The sequence below is a fragment of the Balaenoptera borealis genome (genome assembly GCF_965194805.1).
Source record: "Balaenoptera borealis genome assembly, chromosome: 1".
Lineage (NCBI taxonomy): Eukaryota > Metazoa > Chordata > Mammalia > Artiodactyla > Balaenopteridae > Balaenoptera > Balaenoptera borealis.
Genome location: NC_138860.1, coordinates 92631399 through 92649949, shown reverse-complemented (window position 1 = coordinate 92649949; position 18551 = coordinate 92631399). Strand labels below are relative to the sequence as shown.

The window sequence follows — 18551 nt, the reverse complement described above, 5'->3', positions numbered from 1 at the left end:
AGCTCCTCCCACCTTATCTTTGCATTCCCAGAGCTTGGCTGACATAGGTTCTTAAATACGAGAGTGGTGAGTGGGCGACTGGAAGACTAAATGACTAGGGCTTTTGAATGTGGATTTGCTCTTAGGAATCTTATACTTCTGTTATTGGAAGTTGGTCTTCCCAGATTTCCCCAGCCCCGCATGAGTGTGCATATCTAGGTTGATACTAAGCCCCAACTGAATGCAGATCACGGATCGAGGCACTGTGGGGATATGAGTAAGAAAGCATTGCCAGGACTCTGCTCTCAAGGAGATGAGCTGATTGACTTCTAGATTGTTTTTTGACTCCATGTTAAACGCTGGGGGCACAGCCCCAAGGGGATCTGAGGAGTGGGTTGGCAGAGTGTCAAGCTGATAGGTTAGGGGCTGTCTTGTCTTGGTGTGAGGAACCCTGAGCCACTCAGAGAGCTGTAGAAGGCAGTGTGGTCATCCAGGAATTGAAGGCAGCCCTATCCTGGTGCCCAGGCTATTGTAAATAATCCTTACAAGCTCACCTACTTAGCAGGGAAACAGGAAGAAAAATATAAAGGGCAAGATACAAATAACTATGTGGAGTTTAACACACTGGTGGTTGGTGAACATCTAAGAGACCTGGAGAGGTCAGTGCATACGTACACTGTCCTACAGTGGCCACACATCTGGGAGAAGGAGCAGATTGGAGTTCCAGCTCTGCTGTTTGGTAGATGTGTCCTGTTTGCAGGTCATAGATTTATGAGCCTTGGTTTTCTTCCCTTGAATGATTGTGAGGGTCACATGAGATGAGGTATGTAAAATCCCTGGCTGTATTATTACAGGTCACTCTTTGAAGTGGTGAGCGTCCTGTATCTGTGTCCAAGAACATGTTCTTTTGCGACCGATACTGAGTATGGGTGCCCCCTTCACCCACCCTGCTACTTCTTCTCTGCTCCTCTGCTGCTCTCAGAGGGGCCAAGCTGGCGACAGGTTAGAGATCGCAGGACACTGGCAAGTGGAGTCCTCTTCACACACCCCTGCGGAGGACTGGGGACAGCAACCCATGGAACAGGAGGCCTTGTAGACCAAGAAAGAGTGAGGTCTCAGCTGAGGCCTCAGGGGGCTCAGGGAAAAGGGTCTTGTTTCCTCTGAAAGAGGGAGCTCTCGCTGGCCTGGGATGGATGGGACGAAGAGTAGGAATCAGGATTAACCAGTGTTTGCAGCCAGTATTTTTCGAGTGCACTCTGCCCTGTGTGGGTGTTGTTTTGACCTACAGAAAACTGAAAACCCTACATTCCTTCCATCAGGGGCAATGAGGTGTAGGTAGAAACACTGCTCTAAGACCTGACAAACTTGAATCTACACTTTGTTGTTTCACTCAGTAGCTCTGCAGCCATCTGTAAGCCCTTGACCTTCTGGGGGGATCCTCAGTTTGCTCTTCTGTAAACTGAGAAAACGAGGAACGTTCTGTGTAGCCTAAGCAAATCTAAATGAGAAGGTATAACATTCCTTTCTCGCCTATTGGCTAGATGGGATGCGGCTAATGATGTAGCCTGGGAGAAGGCACAGAAGCCACTGAACGATGGGACTTAAGTTTCATCTTTAAATTCTTGTCCTGGAGACAAAAGATGTGGTGAAACCCAGGAGCCTTCTATGTGCGGTTATCCTTGGTGATCTGTTATTTTACCTGACTCCCAAAAGAGGATTTTTTTTTCACACAGGACGTGCTTGGAAAAACTGCATTAATTTTGCCTTCTTTTCTCAGTATCCAGCGAGCAGCATTGGTGGTTCTGGAAAATTACTATAAAGATTTCACCATCTATAACCCCAACCTCCTAACAGCCTCCAAATTCCGAGCAGCCAAGCACATGGCCGGGCTGAAAGTCTACAACGTAGACGGTACGTGCCTTGAAGTGGTGTCTCTGGTGGGTGCAGGGAGCAGTTGACCAACCCAGTACTTAGACTAAACTGTATGTTCCATTTGGTTCTACCCCTCTCAGGGTCTGCCTTTATGGTACATTCTCATTTCAGAAAAATTTTTCCTTTTTTTCTTTTTCTTTTGTCTTTTCTTCCTTTCTTTCCTTTCCTTTTTTTTTTTTTTTTTTTTTCCTGACAAAGATATGTTTAGAGAAATGTTGATTGATAGTCTGCATATGTGGGAGATTCATTCATTTGAGGATTTTATGAAAACTACATGAAACAGTAGTGATGTGGGTTTCCTGCCTCCTGTGGTGAACATCTTACATTGAAAGCTCATAGGAAAAGAAGGCTGCTTTTCAAAATTTGGATAAATTACCGAAGATTCAGCTACCTCAATCCATGAAGACTATAATTCAGGCCTCTGGCGAGATTCTTACAGGCATTTGTCAGTCCTGGCTGAGAACTAGAGTTGAGTGAGTGGCTGGAGGCCGGAGGCCAGGCTGGAGACATCAGAGCTGTGTTTCAGGCTATCAGATGGTTAAGTGCAAGAAACAGGACACGGTGTCATTTCTTGCCAGGTACCCTGGGTCAGGGCAAGAGCTTTGCAAAGCCTAGAAGAGGATCATGTTGTTAACAAGTCGAGTGATTTATAGGCAGTGTCAGTTTTAGTGACAATATCCTCCCCCTTTTTTTGTTTTTGGCTCTATGAGATGTGCACTTGCTTGTGAATCCTAAAGGATTGGTAAATTTCACAAACCTAGCGCAGAATCCCACTAGCAAGCCAGGCCATTAAGTAGATGCTGCACAAGAAAGCACACGATCTGCCTCGTCCTTCTGAAAAGTTAAGACAGTCCGTGGTCAGGGGAACGAGACCAGGAGTTCTAGGTGTGTATTAATAAACATGACATTTTGCAAGACCCCAAGCATGGGTATTTTCTGTAAAAGTTGTGGCTACCATGACACTCCAGCACGTGTGTGGTCAATGTCTCTGTGGCCATTGACTCTCTTTTTCCTCTGTCCTGTTCCCCCTATCCCTCTCATTCTCTCCCATTGTCTTGTCGCTGAAATGCATGTTCCAGCTGCCCTTATGGCCAAAATGGAACTTTATGTAACAGATGGTAAGTAACATCTTCAGCACAGTCTGTGCTATTTTTGGCCAGCATTTTAATCGTCAAGCATTCTTCATCTCCTTCGGAGTTCTTTTTCCATTTCCACTCATCAAGTTGGGGTTTTGGGAGATTTCCTTCTTCTTGTGAGCATTTTGAATGCAGAGCAGGGGTCCTGTTCACCCTTCTGGGAAGTTACTTTTGGGATTTGTGTATGTGCTTCACAGAGGATGGGCGGACGGTGCTGACAGAGTGTGGACTAGATTTCTGCTCTGTTTCGCAGCCCCAAGGCATTAAAACTGTCCTTCCTCCATCGTCCTTTCCCCCAAAGGCCCCAGTAACAACGCCACTGGTCAGTCCCGGGCAATGATCGCCGCAGCTGCTCGGCGCAGGGACTCGAGCCACAACGAACTGTATTATGAGGAGGCGGAACATGAACGGCGAGTGAAGAAGCGGAGAGCAAGGTACACTGCCCACCCCCCAACACTAGCATGCCTGTAACACTTTTCTTTTGAATGGCATACTAATTCTCTTTTTTTTAAATTTATTTTATTGAAGTGTAGTTGATTTACAGTGTTGTGCTCATGTCTACTGTACAGCAAAGTGACTCAGTTACACATATACATACATTCTTTTTCGTATTCTTTTCCATTATGGTTTATCACAGGATATTGAATACAGTTCCCTGTGCTATACAGTAAGACCTTGTTGTTTATCCATCCTATGTATAACAGCTTGCATCTGCTAATCCCAAACTCCCAGTCCTTCCCTCCCCCAGCCCCCTTCCCCTTGGCAACCCACAGTCTGTTCTCTGTAAGACTTTTTTTTTTTAACCAGAATGAAATTTCAGTTTATAAACATGACCTGCTTGGGCCTTTGGAGGGAATCTTGCTCCAGTGTTTCTCAAACGTCAGCATTCAAAAGCATCACCAGGAGGACTTGTTAAAACACAGATCTCAGGTTCCGGGGCCCTACCCGCAACGGATACTTAACTTTTTTCAGTAGGTCTAGTGTGGGGCCCACCCAAGAATTTGCATTTCTTTAAAATTCCCAGCTGATGATGAAGCTGCTGGCCCTCAGCCCACACTTTGAGTGGCCCGCCCTATATCCCCAGGCTCTTGCTGATTTTCAAGATCTGATCACGTTAGCCGAAGTGGACAAAGATGGTTTTCATCATGTGTGCTGGGCCCCTTCCTTCTTTTCTCCCAGGGGCTGCTGGTATGGGCGGCTGGATCCGGGGATGCAGCCCTGGCTCTCTGTAAGGCTGCTTCTGCACCACCAGCCATCTCTCAGTGCAAGCAGAGCCTTTTGTAGCCAGAGTTTGAGGGGCCTTAAAACTCTTTTCATCTAACCCTTCATTGTAAAGATGAAAGGGACTGAAGTGAGTCTCCCAAGTAAATGAGTGGCAGAATTGAGAACAGAAGTCATCTCCGACTCCCAGCCTCCTTCCTCCTCACCCTGGAGCCCCCATCCCACGTATTATTTTTGCCTTTGCCTTCCTTTCCCCTCCCCTCCTCTCCCAACCATCTGGAGTGACAGCTAAGGACTGGAGCCTTGGCTGAGCTGGTGGCAGACTGGGAGGAGTCATCCCACGTTCAGTGTGACTCTGTTCTCAAGCCCTGCACCACGGTCCTGATTGCTGTGTTGCATCGCCTGCAGGCTGGTGGTTGCAGTGGAGGAGGCCTTCATCCACATCCAGCGTCTCCAGGCTGAGGAGCAGCAGAAAGCCCCAGGGGAGGTGATGGACCCCAGGGAGGCCGCCCAGGCCATCTTCCCCTCCATGGCCCGGGCTCTGCAGAAGTACCTGCGCACCACCCGGCAGCAGCACTACCACAGCATGGAGAGCATCCTGCAGCACCTGGCCTTCTGCATCACCAACAGCATGACCCCAAAGGTGCGACTTGTCACCGAGCTTGGAAAGTCCCATTTTAGGGTATTACCAGGAATGATAAAATCAAAGGCTTCTCTAAAGCACCAACTAATAAGAATTAATGGTTCTCACTTATTTTATGTTGTTTTGGTACAGTCGTTTTTAAAATGTGCCTTTGAAGGCCTCTAGATTCAAGCAGAGGAAAGACTTTCACTTAGAGACAGTCCAGGTAGTAGTTCAGATTACTCTGCGGATTCTGGGGCCAAGTTGACTCACTCTAACCTGGCACCTCCACCAACTAGTGGGAAACCTTGGGCCAAGAGCCTAATGGCTCTGTGCCTCAGTTTGCTAGTCTGTAAATTGGGTATGATACTAATATCTACCTCACTGAGTTGTCATGAGAACTAAGAGAGTCCATTCCTGTGAAGTGCTTAAAACAGCATCTGTCATAATATAAGGACCAAATAAATAGCCATTATTATCAACAATAGAAAACGTGCCATCACTTTGGTGTTTTGGCTCTTAGGGGGTTAGTTTTACTGAATGCTCTTTTGGATTATGACGTGAGCACACTTTTGGGGCTGTTACAAGAAACAACCATGCATCTAATAGAGGGCTGTGGCCAAGGAGGCAAAGTAGAGGAAGGGTTCAGCAAAGGACCTCTCTTCAAACAGAAGTGGGTTCAAATCCTGGCTCCACCACCTAATTGGTTTGTGACTTTGCCTGAGTTACTCTTCACTTGTTTCCTCTTTTATAAAATACGGATAATAATAGTACCTACCTGATAGGATTGTTGTATGAGAATTATATTAAATATGGCAGCATGACATGTAAATCATGTGGTAGAAAGTAAATGAGCTTGCATATAATACACATATAACACTTGGTAGTGATATTATTAGTATAAGGACCTGTGTTCATACATTGCCTTGTAATATACAACTGCTGGCTGCATTGTCACTAACCAGTAACGATCCTTAGAAAAGCAGTAAGGAAATATTCAGTAAGAAGCCATAACGTTTCCCATATTCTTTGACTCACTAATCCCTCCTAGAAAAAGTACTCAGCACAGTCAGCTATACTCATGAATATATATGCAGGTGATTTTTGCAAAATTATCTGTATTAACTCCAAACTGGAAATAACTTAAAAATGGAACAATGGCTTATATATTACGGTATTTCACCTGTTAAAACATGGAAGAATCTTTGTTAGAATATTAAGTTACAAAAAACAGAATGCAAAAAACTTTGAACACTGTGGTTGCAAGTGAGTACAATATGTCTGCATGTGCAAAGTGATAGCTCGTACCACATAGAATGGAAGTGGTGGTTTTCCTTTTTTCAAGGTTTTTTTCTTTTATTTAAGTTTCCTGGTTGCTTTCTTTTTCATTTAAAAAAAGTATACTTTTCTGAATTAAAACTAATAATCTTTGTATAAAAATCCAAACATTAAGGAAAAGTATAATGTACAAAGCGAAGTTTTCATTCCCCTACCCCAGACGGTTCTTACTGATATAAAGAGTTAGGGGTATATTCTTTCAGGTGTTTGTGTGTGTGTGTTTTTAAAGCAGAAATGGATTTAAAAAAAAAAAACAGAAATGGGATCTCATACCTTATAGGTAAAGTTTGGAAACTTGCTTTTTTCACTTAAAGCTGTCTCTTGGCTATCTTTCCATGTCAGTACTTCCCAATCTCCGTCATACAGATCTGACTCATTCCCTGTAATACCTGCGTCTTATTCCACTGAATACCATGGTTTGTTTAATGGATTGCCTACTGATGCACATTTGGATTAAGATCTTTCATTAGTCTAAACTAGGGGTTGGTGGTTTTTGTTAATCGAGTTTTATTGGGACACAGCTACACCCTTTTGTTTACAGATTGTCTACGGCTGCTTTCTCTCTACTACAGCAGAGTTGAGTAGTTGTGACAGTGTGCGCCTTTGCAACACCAAAATTATTTACATTTAAAGAAAAGTTTGCCAACCCCTGGTCTAAACAGTGTTGCAGTGAATATCTCTTTTTTACATATGGCTGTGCATTTATGCAAGTATTTCTGAAGGATAAATTTCTAGTACAGGAACAGCTGGATCAAAGGTACAGATCCTGCCTAATTGTCCTTCTAAGGGGGTTACTGTTTTACACTTTTGCCTTTAGGATATGAGACCGTTTATTTCCCCCTTACCCTTGCCAGCAGTGGGTGTTATCATTCTTTTTGATCATTGTCCATCTAAGAGGAAGGAAATATATTTTTATTATTTGAAGTCATATTTCTTAACTATTAATGTGATAGAACATCTTTTCATATCTTCATTTTCTATTCTTTTATAAATTGTCTTATTAATTTCATTTCTCTAACTGTTGAGCTGTTTCTTTTCCTTATGATTCATAAGAGTTGTTTTTTTGTTATTTTTTTGGCCGTGCCACATGACTTGCAGGGAATTAATTCCCCGACCAGGGACTGAACCTGGGCCCCAGCAGTGAAATCGCTGAGTCCTAACCATTGGGCCGCCAGGAAATTCCCACATAGGAGTTATTTTTATATGCGTGTGTGTTGTAGTAGAGGCACAACTCTCCCTTCTGCCTTAGAATATATATGCTTATAGATGAGAAATAATGTACCTGGCAGCAGCAGTGAGGTGTGGTTGGAAGAGGATACCACTTAGAAACCATCTGTGACCTGTGTTTAGGACCAGAATGTTTTATCCTAGTATTTTCTATCTGGATCCCTGGTTCGTTCTTTCTTCTTCTTTCTCAAAGCTAAATCGATGTATTTATTGATGTAACACACATGCTGTTGACCCCCCCAGCATATGCCAGGCACGTGGAAAATCCAAATTTAAAAAATAGTTCCTGCCTTCCAGGAGAGTATAGTTTAGTGTAGGCCTCAGACAAGCAAGTTGGCAGTAATTGTTCAGAAAGCAAAATGTCACCCGGGAGTCACGCCCATGATTATAGGCACTTAAAGTAGGACATGTTCCCCTGTCTGAGAGGTTCAGGGAGTGGTGTGAGAAGATTTAAAGGGCCAGGAGGAGTTTGCTGAAGGCCGACATTCAGCAGGAGGAACAGCACACGTCGAGGGGAACGTCGAGGAACCCACGGAGCTCAGCCTTGCTGGAGCCGAGAGACAGGGAGGTGGACGTGGGGCCCGGCCATCCCCCGGACTTGCCACGCGCACACTCCATCCACCATAAAACAGCCCGGCACCATGAGATGGTTAGAGTCAGCCACTCCGTCCTCACGGCAGCCCTGTGCATTAGCGCTGTCATGCCCTCCATCCACAGAGAGGTTAAATGGCTCACCCAGAGGCACACAGCAGTAAGGGCAGAGCACGTGTTTTTGTGTGTGCAGGTATATCCCTGTGTGTGCAGGTATATCCCTGTGTGTCCCTGTGTTTTTGTGTGTGCAGGTATATCCCTGTGTGTCCCTGTGTTTTTGTGTGTGCAGGTATATCCCTGTGTGTCCCTGTGTTTTTGTGTGTGCAGGTGTATCCCTGTGTGTGCAGGTATATCCCTGTGTGTCCCTGTGTTTTTGTGTGTGCAGGTATATCCCTGTGTGTGCAGGTATATCCCTGTGTGTCCCTGTGTTTTTGTGTGTGCGGGGTATATCCCTGTGTGTCCCTGTGTTTTTGTGTGTGCGGGGTATATCCCTGTGTGTCCCTGTGTTTTTGTGTGTGCAGGTATATCCCTGTGTGTCCCTGTGTTTTTGTGTGTGCAGGTGTATCTCTGTGTGTGCAGGTATATCCCTGTGTGTCCCTGTGTTTTTGTGTGTGCAGGTATATCCCTGTGTGTCCCTGTGTTTTTGTGTGTGCAGGTGTATCCCTGTGTGTGCAGGTATATCCCTGTGTGTCCCTGTGTTTTTGTGTGTGCAGGTATATCCCTGTGTGTGCAGGTATATCCCTGTGTGTCCCTGTGTTTTTGTGTGTGCAGGTATATCCCTGTGTGTGCAGGTATATCCCTGTGTGTCCCTGTGTTTTTGTGTGTGCAGGTATATCCCTGTGTGTCCCTGTGTTTTTGTGTGTGCAGGTGTATCCCTGTGTGTGCAGGTATATCCCTGTGTGTCCCTGTGTTTTTGTGTGTGCGGGGTATATCCCTGCTCACGTTCCCAGAGTGCTCTTCCGTGCCTGACACTTGCCCCGAGGAGCTCTCGGGATGGGAGGAGGCCGATCTATGAACAGGTACAAGCCGTGGCATGGGCCGTGGGACCCGGGCCCTTAGAGGCGGCTGGTGCCTCAGTCACGGCTTCTGGGCAGACGTGGGTACCAGCCACCCCACCTTCCTCGCCTCTGTGCTTACCACCGTTGGCAGCCTCTGGTTGGAGAGTGAGGAAGTGGGGGAGCCTCCCCTCCCCAGCAAGGACTCCGTGGGGCAGGCCTGATGGAATTGGGTGTGACCTGAGGGGCCGTCCTGGTTTGTTGGGAGGACATGATTTCCCAGGAGTGAGAGCAGGCAGCCCCCAGCAGCACGGCCTGGAGCGGGTGCTCCCTCCCTAACAGCACCTCCGCTTGTCCTTGCAGGCCTTCCTCGAGCGGTACCTCAGCACGGGCCCCACGCTGCAGTACGACCGGGAGCGCTGGCTCGCCATGCAGTGGCGGCTTGTCAGTGATGAGGCCGTGACCAGCGGGCTGCGGGATGGACTCGTTTTCGTCCTCAAATGCTTGGACTTCAGCCTCGTAGTCAATGTGAAGAAAATCCCATTCATCATGCTCTCGGAAGAGTTCATAGACCCCAAGTCTCACAAATTTGTCCTTCGCTTACAGTCTGAGACGTCGGTTTAAAAGTTCTATATTTGTGGCTTTATTAAAAAAAAAAAAAAAAGAATATATTAGAGAGATATATATGTATACCAGAGGGGCATCTTTGTTTTTATTATTCTTCATTGCTGACTGAACTGGCAGGTGAGAGACCAGGGTCCTTTGACCATCTGCACTTTATTTGGAAGGAAGCAGAAGATGTCCGTCCTGGAAGAAAGTGACTGATGACATCTGACTTGGGGATGGGACGTCTCGAGAAGCCGTTCCCTGGCGTTTCTGTGACAGCTGCAAACCAAAGCGGAGCTGGAGGGTCTGGGGAACCTCGCCTTACAACTCGTCCCTGCCTTTCGTCCAGCACCCAGCCCTGCCCTGGCTTCAGGCCGTCCCACTCGTGGGCCTCTGAGGACATGTCTTTGTCCTGTTTCAAGGAACCAGACAGGACGTGTCCACACGTGTTTGTATATGTAAACATCCGGCCCCACGGGAGCCACGGGCTGTTCACGAAACGCCTGCCTTCATCTTTGTTCTGTGTTGCCTTAGGTTCTGCAGAGAAAGATCACAACGACAAACGTGTACTGTCAGTTTACAGCTCTTAAGGATTTTATTTTTTTCCCCAAAGAGAGAATCTGCCTGCCCCGGTTTTGACCTGCTTGCCTACCAGCTTGAGCAGGTAGCCCTTTCCTAACCCTGTGATGGCCTACCTGTCCCCACTCCATCCCACCCCCACCCCCCCAAAACACACCACACCCTACCTGGCTGGCAGCCCCGGCCAGGAAGCCCAGCCTTCAGAGCCGCCCAGGACCTGGCTCTTCACGTGTGCCCTCGGGCTCCATGCACAGCCTCAGGTCCGCCCCACGGATTGTTTGTTTACGTAGGGAAGGGTGAAGTACCCCCCAGGTAGGTCCCAGGGAGGGCACGCCAGCTAGGATGTCCCTTTCGGGCTGCGGCAGGAGCCCCTCCCCCCGCAGAGCCTCCTCCCACTGCCCCACACCCACCGGGTGGGGGGAGGCCCACGCTGTGACTCAGGGACTGGCAAGTTCAGCTCGGAGCCTCCATTTCCCGGGAGATACGTCCTCACAAAGGTCCACAGCAAGCTGCCCTGCCAAGGGACAGCTGCGGCGTGCAGCCCCTGACTTCTGACCACCGTCACTGTGCACTCATCACCTCCGCCCCTTACCACCCGGGCAGGGGCTCCTTTAGGTCCTGGTGCTAAATCACCCGTAGTTGGCAGTGAAGCGAGGAGAGGGAATGGGCAAGCTGCAGCACTTGGGGAAAGGAAAGTAGGGAGCCGAGCTTGCGATCCAGCATGATGCCGGCCTGGTCTGTTTCTTAGATGGTTTCAGTGGGCTTGCCTGGGCCCGGGCCCAGGGGAGCAGCCGGGCCGGGCGAGCGGAGGCGCCAACGGGCAGAGCCCTGCAGCGGCCTTCAGTTCCTCCATCTGCCTTCCTGTATCCACAGCAAACCTTTGCAAAGTGTTCACTCTCGCTTTTCCCCAGTGTTTAGGGTAACCAGTCACCTTGCTATAGCCAAGGATGGCACTGTCAGATGCTCTTTGTGTACGTGTTCGCATGTACCCTTTCTGGTTTATGCATTCCACAAGTGGTGCAGTGTTTGTTATTACTGTCTTAAACCAAAATTGGCTTTCGATATTTGTCACACCACTGTACCTGGAAAAGTAAACAGCATTCTTGAATCCACAGCCTTCAGGTCAACAAGAAGATGTGTTGGAAAAGTAGGAAGGAGGAGCCAGTCGGTATGGGGTGGAGCCAAGACGTACTATTTAACTACATGGCTTCCGTTTATGAAAAACATACCATGTAACCATGGTGCTTTTGTTCTTCTTAGTTTTGCCTTTAGGTCCCTTCAAGCCGGACATTCCTTTTGATAATGTCTTTCTCAGGAATATATTTTGGGAGACTGGGCAAGGGATGGTGAATGTATAAGAGACTTTGGCTGCATAAAGGTTATACTGTCCCAGACTAAATGTATCAGAGGCTGCTGCATCAGAAACCCAGCAATAGAAGTGCCGTACATGTATATTCATATGGTTAATAATGACACTATCCATCAACATTCTAAAAAACTGTGCTTACAACCCTGTCTTCAATTACCAGTCCAGAAGAGGTTAAGTTGGATTCATGGCTTTGGTGCCTGCCTTCCCAGCAGGGTGAAGAAAGGTTTAAAGAATTTCTTTTCTCTCTCTCCCAGTCTTTGCATAGGAGAATGTCAGACTTTGTGAAATGACTGTTTCTGTTTTAAATTGAATATTGATTTTTTTACACTGACTTTGTATTGAGTCCTTTTCGAAAGAACAACGTAATAAAATGCAGGATCTTTGTAACTCTTAATAGCTTGAGTTACTGGTGCAGTGGGAACAATGGAAACGGCATTTTTTTAAAAATGTAAGTTTTCAGAAAAGCTGTATCATACAATTGGACACAGTCCTTTTCAGTTCTTGCAATCAATAAGCTCTTCTTTTGAAAAGGGGTAAACTGTGCCCTGGGCTAGTAGAATTAGAAGATAAGTTCACATTAGATGATACAAGATTTTGTTTGCCTGAAATGTTTATAGATTTTCTATAACTTTCAACCTGTTATTAAAATGTGAACATTAAACACTAAGGAGTAGAAAAACTTAATGAGGAGTATATCTCTGAGGTCATTCTCTTCCCTGGTGATGTTTTTTTTTTTTTTTTTTTTTAATTTATTTATTATTTATTTTTCACTGTGTTGGGTCTTCATTTCTGTGCGAGGGCTTTCTCTAGATGTGGCAAGCGGGGGCCCCTCCTCATCGCGGTGCGCGGGCCTCTCACCATCGCGGCCTCTCTTGTTGCGGAGCACAGGCTCCAGACGCGCAGGCTCAGTAATTGTGGCTCACGGGCCTAGTTGCTCCGCGGCATGTGGGATCTTCCCAGACCAGGGCTCGAACCCGCGTCCCCTGCATTGGCAGGCAGACTCTCAACCACTGCGCCACCAGGGAAGCCCCCCTGGTGATGTTTTAACCAGTAGATAGTTTCTGTTCCTAAATGTGTACTTTTGAGGATAATGACACTTTTTAATCGTCCATGAACTAAACATTGAAGTCTGCATTCTTAGAGCTGGAAGGGATTTTAAGGTTTTGTGATTGATCCATCCTTTGCATTATCAGTTAAGTCAAAACGTGTGATAGTTTTGCGAAAGTTTTTAAAGTAAGCCCTAGAGAAGATGCTTGACCGTTTTTTGCCCAGCCGTCATCATCTCCCTTCCTCCGTCTCTGTCCTCTGTCTACGCACAGGACAAATTCTGTACAGCCAATGGATAGAGGAAAGTGGCCGTAGTATGTGTGTGTGTGTGTGTGTGTGTGTTGTGCTGCGGCTCATTGCCAGAGCTCGGACCTCCTTTGCGGTGGGGAGACTGTGGCCGTTCTGGTGTGTGTTGGGTGGGCATGAGGTGCTCCGCTCTCTTCACCTTAGTTGGTGGTAGTCGGGTACTCTCTTTCTTGTGTCTCCTGGTCGCTTTGGTGTGCATGTATATAGATAAGGCTGTAACCCTGTGGGAAGCCACGAGCCTGTTAGGCTGACAGAAACTGACGACCCTGCCCCTCCTTACTTTCTCCCAGGAGAGTGAGTGTAGCAGCCGCTCCGTGACAAAATCAAGCCCTTGGTTTACTCTTGTCTATGTGAACCCTGCTATGGAAGGCTCCCAACACTGGGACGCGTATTTGTTTGTGGGTGTGTGTTTCTATATATGTGAGCATTTCTCTGAGTGTAATTACCAGATGGACAGCATGTTTATGTTAGCCATCTGAACATCTGTGTTATCTGTAGCAGATGGGTGTGTATCTCAGCAAATAACTTGTGGATGTGTTTATATAGATGAGTGTGTGAAAGTCCATGTGTTTCTACATATGCCCTGTGTTTGAGAGATACCCTAACAGCACCCATCTTCTGGGAGGTTACTCTAAAGCCAGTTACTTCTCCCTCCTCTCCTTTACTCCTTCCCCTAGGTTACACTGGCTTCTCCCCAGGAGTAAATGGCTTTAGCACAGCAGTGGCTTCTGGAGACCCTGCTGTCCTGTAGGCAAGTCCGTTAGACTTTCTTGCCTCAGGACTTTATGACCTGAAAACAGCAAGAAACAAAGAAAGAAAGGTCAAGCTCCATGATAATGACTGCTCCAACTTCACTACCCCGGAAGCCTTACCATAGATTTCTCAATATAACTTAAAAAATTGAGCTTCATTTTTAAAAAAAGATTGATTACTAAAAGTAGCACAGAAATGGTGCCATAATATTCAAATAGTCCAGCAGAGACCCTGCAATTGTAAAGTGATGTAAGTATTTCTGGGTAGTGTTTGTGCTTTGTGAGTCTTGTTTTACAAAAAATAAATCACTACTGTGAATTTACTGCTATGTAACCTTGTGGTCATAATCCATTATAAATAAAATATGAGTTATTCTTAAGCCCATAGCACAGTTTTTGAATGGTACTCAGTGCAGTAGTGAATAAGGTACCTTAGACACGACATTGAAATCTCCATATTGAGCTTTAACCAAGTGGAAGCCCAGAAAATTAGATTTGGGGTCACATTTTTGACAAAATATGTTTTGGTCAAAGAAGGAAGAGAAGGGTAATAAGATGTATCTATCAGGTATTGTATGTTAGGCGTTGTCTTAGAATGTGAATTCCTTTAAGGTAGGCGTTATCTGAATTTTACAGGTAAGAAAAGGGATGATCAGAGAGGGAGGAACTTGCTTAAAATCTCATGGCTAATAAATGAAATTTCAAATCTAATGTTTGATTCCAATCCCTCAGTCACTGTACCTTGAAGTGTTACCTAAATAATTTGGTATTTTCTGGATGTGGAGGAGAGACCTGAGGATACTTAACCTTGAATCAAAACCTGGGATTGGGGGTTTGTTGGAGGTGGAATCACATCTGTTCTTTGACCTCGGCTTTGCACCAGAGCTGTGGTTCCAGGGAAAGCTGCTCCGCCGTGCTGGCAGATTTCTCAGGAATTTTGATGGAACGAACTTGAGAATCCTCCTTCCCTTAGGAAAACCAGCCCTGCTAGCGCTGCACCTGCTGTAGGACTCAGGTGCTGTTTGTTCTGGCAGCCTCCCTTTGCTTCTGCCCCTCTTCCCCTCCACTCCCACCCTGCTGGCTTGGGCAGGTGTGCACCTTGGGGAGGTGTGCAGGGGCTGACCTGGCCTCCTTCTGACCTGAGGAGGCCTCTTCCTGGTGCTCTGTCAACATTATGCCCCAACAGCTTCCACTGGTTGGGGTGGGAGAGGGACAGCCTGCAGCCCAGCCTAGGGAGGTTTGGGACTGGAGCCCCTGGCCTCCATCCTTGACTTCATGTTCTCAGCAAGCACTTTGCATCCCACTGTTTTCCCCACATTTGCCCTCTAGAATTTTAATCACCAGACATAAAACAGGACTCTGGGCACACTTTTTCTCTATTCCAATGTCTTGAGGTTTTGGTTTAGTTGTGCATAAACTACCTTCTCTCCTGCTGTTTGCTTTCAGTAGAGGATAGGAAAGGAAAGATGACACACCTCTCAGCATTGCTGCTTGTTAGGAATGAGTAGGACACATTTTCAGAGGGTAAATAGGGAAGGCATAACTACTGAATAAAATTAGGTTTTAGCACTCTGTGTCCCTTTTACCAGGCCTGTCCCATTTCTACTTAGATAACCCAATTTGTTTTGTTTCACCTGTAACATAAATGTCTTCAGTGGGTTGTTTTAGAGTCTCCCCAACACAACAACAGATTTCTGACACCTAAAGCAGCACGGTGAAATGTTACTCCCAATATGGCGCCAGGAATCTACAATTGATATGTCTCTCAGCTTGAAAACATCAGTGTTTTGTCCTTGTTTTAGTGGGATAAAAACACTCTTAAGCCTTGGGGACAAATGTGACCAATTCCCAGGCTTTTATCTTGAGTGTCTTTGGCACTTCTTTTGGCACTGAAATAATACTTGGATAAAAATATTTGAATGTGCAGTGTCTGGTTTTGTATTTGCTTGTATTTATCTGAGCTTTCCCTTGTGGACATGAGCTTTCATTCTGAAGGAGGTCATCCTTTAGGAGTTTTTAAACCCCCAAAAGCCCTCACCTTGGGAAAGCTTCATGTCTGAGGACCAGAGACTCTTGCTCAGGGAATTAGTAGTAGGACACGGGCATCTGATCTGCAGGTGTCAAGTCTAGTTCAATTCATGTTGTAGGGAATTTAAACAGTTATACACCATCACCATTCCAGGGGCCAGGTGGAGAGAGGTGGCGGTCGCTTTCCATTTGCCAGCGCCCCTCAGTTATAGAAATAATGGAATATTCTCTTAGTGTTGATCATCATTCTAAAAAAAAAATCCACACGTTGCTGATAAGTCCTTATTTTTATAATGGATTCACAGTAGGCTTTAACTAAATAGCAAAGTCCTCTGGGACTCCTAAATTGTGACATGTTTCACAAAATTTGATTTCCAAGCAGTTGTTTATGACAACTATTGCATAGAGTGCAGGACACCAGCCAGGATGAGGGCAGTGGTGGATACTGGCTCACTGGGGTGGTGAATTAGCTTGTGTTGTGATGACCACTTCCTCAACAAAGATGCTTGGGAGAAGACCAGAGAGGCTTGGGCCAGGTCTTACTCAAGGGAAGTTTATTTGACCGTCGCTTTTGTGTTGAAAGAACTTTACATTTCTGGATTTAGAATCCAGTATCAACCCAGCAACTTCAGTGACAAAACCATCTGTCTCTATCTGATGGGGCCATAACTGTTTGTGCAAAGATGTGGCCAGGGGTCTTTTGCATTTTCCCTTATTAGTTAATACTGCACTTTGTAACCAGAAGGGGAAGTTTTGCTGGTTAGCAAAATGCACAATCGCTAGATAGGTATGACAAAGTCTGAGTGTGACTTCCTGCATAAACTGGGTGGTGGGCTGTATTGAGACATTGTAAACATGTGAATGAATGAATTACACTACCAGCAACCATCTGCCCAAGTACATTTACGTATATTCATAAGATGTATGCAGTGAAGCCTCTTTTCATTGTAACATCAGTAACAATGTTAGAGTCTATGAGGGGCATAGTGTACCTGGCATCCAAGTTATTTTGTTCTCTTTTGGGTCCCCCATTCCAATTAATTGTAAAACATTTTACGTGTTACATTTTTTATACTGTAAAACTCAGAAAATAAACTGAAATCCCAAGTTACATTTTGTTACTTTTTTTCATGTGATTACTTCAATCTAAAAAGTTTTACTTTTTATTTTATTTATTTATTTTTTATTGAGGTATAGTTGATGTACAATGTTGTGTTAGTTTCAGGTGTACAGCAAAGTGATTCAGTTATACATATATATATATTTTTCAGGTTATCTTCCCTTATAGGTTATTACAAAATACTGAGTATAGTGCCCTGTGCTATACAGTAGGTCCTTGTTGGCTATCTATATATTTCATATATAGTAGTGTGTATATGTTAATCCCAAACTCCTAATTTATCCCTCCCCCCTTCCCCTTTGGTAATCATAAGTGTTTTCCACTTTTTAAGGAACATCTTCACTCTTGAAATAATTTTGATACCCTCTTAAATATAACCTGTCAAGTTTCTCTGAAAACCAAGATAATTGTAATGATAGATTGAATGGGAAAGTGGAATTGCCATTGTAAGAAAAACTACAGGTTGCAATCATTTTATGGTCAAGAGAATGTTTTAAATGAATAGATTACTGAAAATTAAATTCTTAGGCTCTAAAACTTGGAGGTGAAACAGACCTTTTGAGTAAATCAGCAAGTGAAAAAAGATCTTTGAGTCAAGTAAGGAGGGAGGAAAATGTCAGACCCTGGAACTGTGAGGAGGGTGAATGTTGGATTGTTTTTGCAAATGGCTTGCTAATTCAGTTTAAATTATTGACTTATTTTCGATAGGTCTATTTAAAGGGAACTTGATTATTTGACAAAGAAATATTGGAGCTTGCCTTCTGCTACTCTCAGCTATCCTTACTGAATGCTGGTAGCACACAGTCAGATTCTTACCTCTTGCATGGATAAAGATCAGAGAAAGTAATTGACTTGATGATATTCATCGTATAGATTACTGATGAACTCTGTTTCTCTGGGCCAAGATGGGCACAATTTACACTTGCACAAGCAAAACCTACTAGAGAAAAGATTAGAAGTGTATGCAAACATAAACCAAAGACTTCTCTTTTTCATTCATTACCCATAATACAGATATAGAATTTTGGAAGAGTTTCGAGAATGTCAGATGATAAACTATGAGATTATGTAAGTGGAGTGAGGGCTATCAGGATGGCATCAGCTACAGCCACTGCCTGCTTGCCCAGTGCCAGAGACAAGACCCACCAGTAGTAGTGTGGGAATGGGCAGTATCCCTGCACAAGAGAGACTTGGTAATTCCCTATTGGTATCATGCAGCATCTTCTAGTTACACAGGCTAATGCTGACATGGAAAATCAAAACTGTATTTGCCTTCTGGATGTGTTCTCTATATTTACATCTGAACGTGTTTCTGCAGTTCTGAGAATTCATAATGTCTCAGACAAAATGATCATGCATTTGTAGGACTGACACAGGGGCTTTAAACATTTTTCCTTTTCTAGCTCCTTGCTCAGCTCTCCCATCTTACCCACTCAGTTTTGCCTTCTGTGATCCACATGTGGTAACCAGCTTTATGGGTCCATTGACTGAATATTGGAATGAGTGAATGAATGAATGAGAAAATGGCAGCACACTCAATGCTAAAACTACTGGGTGTAACCTAATCATCTGTGACTAGGGTGATCATTAAGAATTCTAGTCATCACTGCTCCAAAGAGTTCTGATTGATGAAATACCACATTAATTTGAAAAAGGTCCTTAATTCACCTTGCAACCATTTGGGTCTGCAGGTGCATTAAAAT

General features: G+C 45.0%; 1 protein-coding gene across 6 annotated transcripts in view; it reads left to right on the top strand.

Moving 5' to 3' along the window:
• VANGL1 (VANGL planar cell polarity protein 1) overlaps positions 1-17233 on the top strand; it is a 56496-nt gene extending 39263 nt beyond the window's left edge. For all 6 annotated transcript variants that reach the window (XM_082369385.1, XM_082369388.1, XM_082369389.1 and 3 more), the window contains 4 exons: positions 1757-1890; positions 3349-3481; positions 4677-4911; positions 9405-17233. In XM_082369385.1, the coding sequence (XP_082225511.1) occupies positions 1757-1890; positions 3349-3481; positions 4677-4911; positions 9405-9665 (763 nt within the window). In that variant the 3' untranslated portion in view covers positions 9666-17233. The remainder of the gene's footprint in view (positions 1-1756; positions 1891-3348; positions 3482-4676; positions 4912-9404) is intronic.
• The last annotated feature ends 1318 nt before the right edge of the window (positions 17234-18551 follow it).